Raw genomic sequence first — 9,788 nt, 5'->3', positions numbered from 1 at the left:
TTGGCCCATTCATCACGCAGAAAGATCGCTGCGGAAATTGTTGCACCGGTAGCCGAAGATCTAAGAATTGAACCAATTCCCAAGCGAGAAATTTCTCAAGCTCTTACGTTATGCTAGTCATTTAAGGTAATTGGTTTTTTAGAATTGTCCCGCGATTTGCACGTTTTCCAATTATGACGTAAGTAGACTAATTATGACGTTTTAAATGAAAAAGTAAAGGGAAACCCCTTAATTCTATTTCAAAAGGTGAGGGGAAAGTGCAACAAGTTTTTTATAGGAACCGTTGTCTGATTTGTGAGTGAATACTTTCTTGACAATATGTCGGCCATTTTTTCCATAGTTGGACGACTATTTAACTCAACTTTTACGCATGGTAACTTTTTTTGAACAACCCTATCTCAGTAACCCGGTGGCATTTTAAAACCTTGCTGCGATAACTTATTTTAGCATGCGTTATGTTAAAAATAAGCGGATAAGAAAAATTTTACTTTAGTTGGCTGCTCCCTTGAAAAATCTTGCATTGTTGACCAACTTATAAACTTTAATTTATGAATAATTGTGACCAGGTTCACACGTTAAGTATCCAAGGCATTGATTGACAATCTTATACACTTGGTTATTCAACCACCGGAATGATCTGTTACAGGGGGGTTTAATTTAGACAAGTAGTAACGTGGTGGCAGGGGGGCCAGGGGTAACACTAGCAGGCAATTTCTACAGGGAGCACCGAAAGACAATGGAAGCGAAATAGCGCCTCGTTGTTTCTGTTCAAAAATCACAAAAAGGAGAAAAATGACCCAAATGTTTTCGTGCTGGCCTCTTTCGCGTTATTTCAACAGTTACTGATAATAACATAATAATAGTAATAACAACTTATATTTTAAGTGGCTAGCCATGGAATAACGGCTGTCTGAGTCCTTTTTATTTTTAACGTCCAAAAAGTCTTTAATTCAAAAGTTTTTTGCGACCATCGTATTTGAGTCACTTGCGGCAGGGTGACTTTGAAATTTACCCTCACAGTTTCCTTCTTTTTTTTCACCCTCCGTTGCTAACGGTCTTACTCACTATAGTCCCAGCAAATATCCACATAACTATTATATCCCGGTCTCACAGCCCCAGTAGGATTTCTTCCCATACTTGTAGAAATTGTAAAGTGTTTTCCTACCGGAACGAAATTTCGGTCAAATTTTCCAGTGAGGCGGGGGTCTCACTGGGTCAGTGACGTAGGGGCGTATTGAAAGGGCGGTAATAATTGTTTTCATCTCGTGAGTGTGAATGAGCGGGTGACCACTGTTTACACACGTGTGCAGTTTTGTGTATAAATGCCTTGAGCACAAATTTGTATCCAAATACACATACATACATACTCGCATGACACACTGAAACAAATCTACATCAAAACACATCCAAAGGTAAGAAAATTTTATTTATCCTTTTAAATTTACATGTAAATTATTAGCTATAGCTTTGGGCTGAAATGTTTATTTTAGTGGGTCAATCATGTTTTCGTGACATAAGCCACCCCTGTTTCAGTTACACTTATTCTACCTAAATTGCAGGGCCTGTATATTTGTTGTGGATGTATGGGCTTATTTCACTTAGCCTGTACCGATAAAAGTATTGGGGATTTGAAAAGAGTTTTTTATTGTTACCTGATTCCAGGGCAAACCCTGATCTAATACATACTTTGCAGAAACCCATGTCTATCATCCAGGTGTATGGATATTTTCTTTTTTCTTTGTTAGCCTGTCCTCCAATAAATTATAGCGCTTACATGTTGTCTTACAAAAATTTAATTTGGGCACCACAAGTGAAGTTTGTCCCAAATGTGTTTTGGTAATTTTGTAATCCACTATATCTTAACAAGTTGTGTACAGTCAGCCTGTAATACAATGCTAGAGGTGAGGCGTTCCCTTGGGACGGCCTTGATCAGTCGCAGTGTGTTCGTGCCGCAAGGGAATAAGAGTGCCGGTGTAATCGAAAGTGACCGACTCTTCTGCGTGGCGCGAACGACCATTGTCGTTCTCTCATACGTAGCACGTTCACACGCTATGATTAATCAAGAGCCATCGAGCCAATGCTGGCAAAAATGAATGGACACAAATTCTTTATGATTTATCTCCATTGTTGCAGCAATATAACAAAACTATATTTCCTTTGCAGTAGGAACAAAGCATCATGGCAAGACATCCAAAGAGAAAAGCGGGGAAGTACGGAGCTCGTCAATACCAGACAAAGTATGACCCAAACGATGGGACAATGGAGAGGGCGTTAACAGAAATCAGGTTGGGAAAAAAAGTCAAAGATATCGCGCTAAAATATAAAATCCCACGGTCCACTCTGTATGACAAAATAAAAGGTAATATTTACGATACCCGAGTAAAAGAGGGAACTTATTATAAAGGATTTCATTTAAGGGCTCTGACCATAGTCGGTAAATTGATTTTAGTATTTGAACATAACAGTTATATCTTAGGTTCTTTAAGACTTTTAACAAAGAATTGCCTTTATAAATTTATAAAATTTGCCTTTATAAAATTATTTTCCTCTGCATACTCTCAGACAATCACCCAAAGAAAGTTGGACGCCCGACCGTGCTCAGTCATGATGAAGAGAAGGCACTGGCTTCAATGGTAGAGCTGACATGTGAGTGGCAGGTACCCATGGACAGAACAGACCTACGATACTTTGTGCAAGACTACCTCAACAAAAAGGGCGTAAAGGTTAGGGAAATATTCTGATGTGTTTTTAGGGGAAATGGACTGCCAGAATTGTGACGAATTTTATTAAACCAATTTACATTATTATGTTTTTTTATAAGCATTGAAGTTATAAACATCTAGAATCAGTAATGGCAATAATTTAAGCATATACTAGGCATTTCTCGAGACTAAGAAAATTATCCTGATTTGAACTGGGTTTCACGGATTTTTCCTAACATTTTGCTCGGGGTATAAGCACTCTTACGAACAGTATTCGGCCTTGCCACGCCCTCAACCTAGGCATCGCTGAACCTATACGCTTATATAAAAACATGTATATATTGTCTTACAGTTGTTCAGAAATGAAAACCTCCCCAGCATGGATTGGACCGAACGCTTTATTCGTGACTTCAAACTCAAACTACGAAGTGTAGACAACGTCAAACCGAACAGAAGTGGGTTAAGTTTGGAAGATGTAAACAAATTTTTCATCAATCTGGAAAAAGAACTCGACGGGGTACCGCCAGAGAATATTTGGAATTTTGACGAGACTAATTTCACTGACGATCCAGGAAAGAAAAAGGTTAAAACATTTCTAGATTATTGATCAAATCTGACCGTTTTTTACATCAGAAAAGGTTTTTTAACCCCTTCTCCTGTGACCCAAATGCAAATTCGTACCTTTTCAGATAAAATCAGGCAAATAACCAAATATAGGGATTTATAATCTTCGGTTTTACAAAGGTGGAGATTTTATACTCAATTCCTAATCATAGGTTAACTAATTTTATCAAAAGTTTAATTGAATTCTCGTACCTTTTGTGTAACTGTAGATGTTAGTATTCGTGTCAGAAAGTTCAGGATTACATTGATGTTCAATTTTTTACTTAGCTAACCTAGCTAGCCCATTAAGATCTGACCGCGTCCATTACACAGGAGTCTTTTTGGATTGTGAGCACCATATCTCTGTTTCACAGGGCACGCTAATTAACTTTATCGACATATATTATCTCGTCCAGGTCATTGTATCTAAGAGGAGACGGAGAGTTGAACGATGCATGCCTCACTCGAAAACTTCATTTTCAGTCATGTGTTGCGGCAACCCGAAGGGCGAGTTCATGCCACCCATGATTGTATATAAATCGAAATGTATGTGGGAAAACTGGAAGAAACACGGGCCAAGAGGTATGTATGTTTCTATGTAGTAACTGACTCCTCCTATTTCATATTCGTCAACAATAAGGTTTTTTGCGTAGTTATTTTACCGTTCACATAGCCTGCCTTAGCATTGATTTACAGACAATACCTGAGTGACTTAATTGTGGGCTATCCCCATTGAAAATTCAATGAAAAAAATTGGACTCCAAAACCATCCCCACTGTAAATTTTGAGCTGGAAACAATAGATTTTCTATCCATATTGGGCTTTCGATAGAAATTTTCATCCCCACCGTGGGAAAAGGTTCCACCGGGGCACTGAGACAGGGGTGTATTATAGTGGAAATAACGTCTTATCACATTACTCTAAGGTGCTTCGTATACTATGAGTAAAAATGGTTGGTTTGAGGCACAATCCTTCACCAAATGGTTTATGGACCTGGCGTTACCACGTCTAAAGGAGTTGACTGGAAAGAAGGTCATCATTGGTGACAATCTTGGGTGTCATTACACTGCTGACGTCTTGATTGAATGCCGCCGTCACAACATTGCATTCATTCCGCTCATTCCGAACACCACCCACATTTCACAACCCCTTGATGTTGCCGTTTTCTCCCCAGTAAAGAAGTTTTGGCGGCAAAGCTTGGAGGCATGGAGACGGGAAACCAGAATTAAGGATGACTTACAAAAAACGTGCTTTCCGGCAATTCTAAGGAGTACTTTTATCAGGATAGAACGCGAGCTTGGAACTGCCCTAGAATCTGGTTAGTATGCATTTTTATATATGATAGCGGTTGATTTTCATAAAAATGCCTTTTTTATGGGACAAGCTGGAGTTTTTACTAGCTCTTATTTGATTTGGTTGGTTGTTAAGATGTAATAAAAGAATCTTATTACCTTTTCTAAAGAACGCGTCATCTCTATCGCTTTACATGACCAATTATTAAAGTATCTTGTAAAAACTCCAAGGCATCTCTTTTTTATGGAGACTTGATAATTTTCCCGTCAGTGATTCTTACTTCTTAATTGGACGTGCAAATACAAATTATTTTTGGGAGTCAACGTAATGAACTTAGAGTTTGAAAAGATACGACAACGGTTTATGCCGACGGGCCGGATAAATTGTGGATTTTTGAGTGTTAAATTAGGGTGAAATTTGCTCTTCTACCTTCGTCTAATGAAGCCATGAACAGTCGATATCACATTTTCATGAATTCTATCATTCCACGTCATTTTAGGATTTCGAACGTGTGGCATTCACCCACTGGACCGTACTAAGATAGCAAAGAAGATACCTTCACGTGTTCATGTTGTTGATGGCTTTGATTTAAATATATTCAATGATAGTGTTCTAGACTTTCTCGAAAACAACCGAACATGTTCTGTAACCAGTGAGTACACGTTCTTATAAGCATATTTCCTTTTTTTAAACAGACTCGGTTACGCCTAGCTATATTGTGAATTGAATTCTTCCGAAAAAAGGGAGTCATTAAAATGGAAAAGATAAACGAAAGTTACACCCAAGTATACACCAATCATCAAGCTTACAGATATGCTTATTTGTTCACCAAATCCACTACAAAGATTTTAACCCGGGTGGGGAGTGTTACTTAGGCAAAAATGAGTGCTGGGTATGTGCGTGGCTTAAGGTCGGTCGGTTTTTTCACCTTCCAAAGTCTCTCGAAAGGTCGGAAAAATCAGAAAGTTTTAAATCAGTCTCTCTAAGGTGACCCTTAGAGAGACTAATTTAAGACTTTCTGATTTGTCAGCAAATAGCAATCTCTCCCTCAACCCTAGTACCCCCCCCCAGGATTTTAACAGTCGGTTTTGTCCTCGTTAAAAAGATGGAAAACCGGTCGTTGATGTCACACAATGGAAAAATCTTGCTCTTCTTGAAATACTTGAAATGACAACTGTTTTCTCCCTTATACAAACAAACCAGAGGCAAGAAATGTGAGCCTGGCAAAAATGCTTGCGACATGCTGGATACCCAGGCGGCTACAACTACTGAAGTCCTTGAGGTTTCACAGCAACCAGCACAGACCCAAGCACAAGCCAGTGTGGACGATGGTGAACAACCAGGGCCATCGAACGTCATCAATGACAGAGAGGTTGATACAGACACTGATGATAGTGACGTCGAAGAGCAATTGACATTGGAGCTAGAGGAAGCCCTGGCCGCACAATCGGATGAAGATGAGGATGAGGAATACTTCAATATAGAGGAAGAGATGGATGAAATAGAAATAGAGGCAATGGAAAATCTTGCGGCAAAAGAAAGACAACAGGCCGAGGAACAACTCCCCACAGATACAGTAGAGGAAACTGAGGAAATGACGCAGGAAGAGGACGGAGATGGCATCAGCTGGGTGTGTCCAGGCTGCAATATCGGTTGGAACAGCGACACTGCTTCTGAAATGTGAGTGTCTGCACCCTGTCTATATAAACTCGTTAGAAATATTTCAACCCTTTGGCATTTTCATTTTACAATATAATTGACAATAAGATTAGTAAAGTGTAACAGCTGACTAATTCCTTAAGTACACCCCTGTGTCACAAGCCCATGCTTAAATCTAGGATTAAATCTGAAATGACAGGTTTTAACAATTTTGGCGGGAGTATAGTATTTCAAACATGCTCCATTTGTTGGTACAGAAAGTGTCTAAATTAAAACGTCACCCATTGATAGTAGAAATCAATGCTTATGATTTTTGGACGAAAAGGTTCTAATTTATGGCTTCAAATACCTTAAACACATTTTGGTACTGTTTTTTTTGCACTCTTATTTTTTTAACTCTTTGCTATTTCAGCTGGATAGTATGTGATCAAAAATGTGGCCGGGCGTACCACATCCATTGTTCCGGTTTACATTATAACATTCGAAAAGTTAACGAAATTGATTGGGAGACGATACCGTTCACATGTGATGTTTGTCAGCCGAGACCAGCGCAGAGGCAAAGCCAACGCTTAAAACAAAAGGCGAAAAAATAAATTTTTTCAGTACTTTTTAATTCAGTGTGTAAATTTGTGTTCATAAAACATTTATGTTGATAGTCATTTTGCTGACTATATTCTGTCTATATTCAAGATTGAAATTCATATTATAGTGGTACTTTTTATATTTATGATCGGATTCTAATTATGTGTACTTATAAAAACATTCAAATTTTTCGCCTTCTTTCTTTTCCCGCTTTAGAAATTCACAGCCTACTCAGGAAACCCCTATGACTATTTCCCAGGTTTCCGCTATATAAATCGTAAATTTTAAGTGTGCTAGGAAAACCCTCTCATGTGTTCAGCGTCCATAAAAAGTCTAATGATCGGTTGACGAGTTTTTGTTATTCACGCTTCCATTGCACGCCCAGAAAATTAATGACCAATTAAGTGAAATTCGAATCGTTATGTCGTTAACTTCTCGGCTCACACGAATTTGTCTCTTGGTATTTTTCAACAAATGGCACTTCAAGTGCAATGTTTTTGTTTCGAAATAGCGCAGCATCCAGTCATGATGGTAGATCGTTGGAGTGACGGCAAATCATTCCGAAGTTTAACATTTTACGAAGTTGACCTTTCTGAAATTGAGATGGTGTTTCTTTCATAATGACCTGGCTGATTTACTTGTAACGTTGGTTTCCTGAAAGACAATAACACAAATGTTATGTACAGTAAGTTTGGTTGATCTTTTTTTCATATTCCAGGAGAAATAAAGAAAAAACTTGAAAATCTGTCCGAAGTTTCCCCGACCTACGGTATTTATTACATACACAACATTGTACCATTTTATTTGGTTTATCCTACTCTCCTCCAAGAATTATCCCAACAGAAAAAATAATGCTTAGCTAAAAGCCGTGGCCTCTAATTAAGCTATTTTTCTCCCCAAAATTTTATCCGGACAATCAAATTAACGACGCATCATGGCTTCACTATTGGCAAGTTTAGAAAAAAATAAATTTATAAGAACTTGAAGATATTAACTCCTAAATGTTTATCTCCTTTATCTCCAATTTTGAACTTTTTAGTCGAGGATGAGTGGGGGGGGGGTTGGGGTTGGTTCTTTACTTAGGCAAGAAAGTGCATGTGTAATCACTTAGAAGAGCTAAACTTTCAGCTGTTTTTTTTTATATTCGTTAAGATATTTTCTCATACTCGCTCTGCAATAGAATTATTACTTTGCTTTCTGATCTGTTCTGATTAGTAGTTTGTGGGCAAAGTTCTAACTCAACAAACTCATCTTTCACATCTTTTAATCTCTTAAGCCGGAGCTTCCAGCGCAGCTGGTTTATTTGTGTTAATTTCAAATTGTAAAAATTTCATGACTGTTAAATACTTGACCAATTATCCGGGGGGGAGGGGCGGTACTAGGGTTGGTGAATGAGGGGTATGTGCGGACGGGACCTCCGAAAACCGACCCTTAGAGAGACCAAATTTTAGTGAAAAAGTGACCCTTAGAGAGACTTTTTCGAAAAATTTTCTCTGATTATCAAAAATTTCCTACCCTTAGTGAGACTTTTTTGTAATTTTTTCTCTCAAAATCAAATTTTTTTTCTAAAAATCGTGATTTTTCCCACCCTTAGAGAGACTTTGAAAGGTGAAAAACCCGACCCTTACCGTCCGCACATACCCAGCACCTATTTTTGCCTAAGTACCCCCCCCCCGGGCTAATTATATTTGTGTAATTAATAAAATAGTTTGATTTAGCGGTTCAAATTCCTGCCATGCTGGAAAAACGGACAAATGATGTTCACTAATTGCACAAGTTTAAGAGAAGACTGTTAAATTTTTGCGAATTCGGCCTATTATATTTTTGTCTCTTCGGGGGAATCCATGCTATGATTTCTTCTTTGATAAACCGATAAACTGATGGCGAAATGTATACATCAAATTATAAAAAAACACACGACGGGTCTCCTGTCTAGGGAGAGGCACGAAGAAGAGAACTGCTTATCTCTCTGCAAAAAAAAAAAAAAAAATAACAAGATATACACAAATTCAATTAATCGTTTAATCTATATTTGCATTAGCATGCCTACATTTACTCATATATTACTGATATATCATAGAAGATGCTAACAAAGTTTTCCAATCAGCTGAATGATGAAAGAGATTGATTGAAACACTGCGTCGAAACTCGGAACTCTTGTGAACATTATCCCATAACCACAAAACGATGATTTTAGATTTGCACATGAAAAAATTAAAATAAATTAATTAAAGATAAACATCAATCAGAATGAAGTATAAGCTATAAATCTTTAACCTTTCTCAGGCAAGAAAAAGTGAATTCTTATATTTTTTACGCCGTGTTTTGACGAGACGTATAGGATTTAGTGATTTCTTTGTTTTTTGAATGGTATATTTTTTGAAAGCTAGTGGGAAATTTTAGTTTCTATCTGTTATTTGTAGAAAAAACAGGCGGGTCGCTCAAGGCCATACAACTTTGGTGGGATGGCTTATGATACTTTGCGCAAAGTAACGGAATTCCGTTAAAAATTAAAACCTTCTTCTAATTGGACAAATCCTAGAAGATTTATTCCCAAATGACACATAGAAGTATTCTTTTGCATAAATACACATTTTAAGTTTAAAATTCGTTCAGAAAAGGTGGAAAAGGTACACTTTATTAAAAACCCATTTCATGCACTAAACTTTACTTTTCTTCAACACGGGGGTCGTAACGCACAAAAAACGAGATTCGCTCTTTCGAGAGAATTTTCTCAAGTGAATTAATCTCATTGTTGTATAGTCGTACGTTGTATAGAAAACTTTGTGTATGATTTTTTTCTCTTCTTGCTTATAGTTGTTTGCACTTTTGTAAGCAAAGCGTTTTGATATAGCTATCAATGATGCAGCGAATAACTAAATAATATATCATTACCAACGTTTTATAGGCTTTGGAGATTCATAAAATTACTTCCTATCCTATCATCAA

The 9,788-nt window shown here is 37.6% G+C and overlaps 1 protein-coding gene across 2 annotated transcripts; it reads left to right on the top strand.

Moving 5' to 3' along the window:
• The first annotated feature begins 1,348 nt into the window (after positions 1 to 1,348).
• LOC136818427 (uncharacterized) lies at positions 1,349 to 7,043 on the top strand. 2 transcript variants are annotated; one of them, XM_067074765.1, is made up of 9 exons: positions 1,349 to 1,412; positions 2,164 to 2,359; positions 2,563 to 2,723; positions 3,055 to 3,285; positions 3,722 to 3,887; positions 4,231 to 4,623; positions 5,098 to 5,250; positions 5,802 to 6,278; positions 6,670 to 7,043. In XM_067074765.1, exons 2-8 carry the CDS (start codon positions 2,179 to 2,181, stop codon positions 6,011 to 6,013), a joined length of 1,497 nt encoding a protein of 498 aa, XP_066930866.1. In that variant the 5' UTR covers positions 1,349 to 1,412; positions 2,164 to 2,178; the 3' UTR covers positions 6,014 to 6,278; positions 6,670 to 7,043. The 2 variants fall into 2 exon arrangements, with proteins under 2 accessions (XP_066930866.1, XP_066930867.1); XM_067074766.1 differs by lacking the exon at positions 1,349 to 1,412 and having other exon boundaries at positions 2,204 to 2,285.
• The last annotated feature ends 2,745 nt before the right edge of the window (positions 7,044 to 9,788 follow it).

This window comes from Clytia hemisphaerica, unplaced genomic scaffold (genome assembly GCF_902728285.1).
Source record: "Clytia hemisphaerica strain Z4C2 unplaced genomic scaffold, Clytia hemisphaerica genome assembly, whole genome shotgun sequence".
NCBI classification, from domain to species: Eukaryota; Metazoa; Cnidaria; class Hydrozoa; order Leptothecata; family Clytiidae; genus Clytia; species Clytia hemisphaerica.
Note: the sequence above shows the minus strand (reverse complement) of the source record. Positions and strands in the feature narration are given on the sequence as shown.

Bases quoted from the DNA above. Each gene is read 5' to 3' on its own strand.
- LOC136818427 (XM_067074765.1), top strand. From the start codon at position 2,179: ATGGCAAGACATCCAAAGAGAAAAGCGGGGAAGTACGGAGCTCGTCAA. The intron at 3,888-4,230 runs GTATGTATGTTT...CATTACTCTAAG, and splicing joins GAAGAAACACGGGCCAAGAG to GTGCTTCGTATACTATGAGT. The intron at 5,251-5,801 runs GTGAGTACACGT...CAAACAAACCAG, and splicing joins CCGAACATGTTCTGTAACCA to AGGCAAGAAATGTGAGCCTG.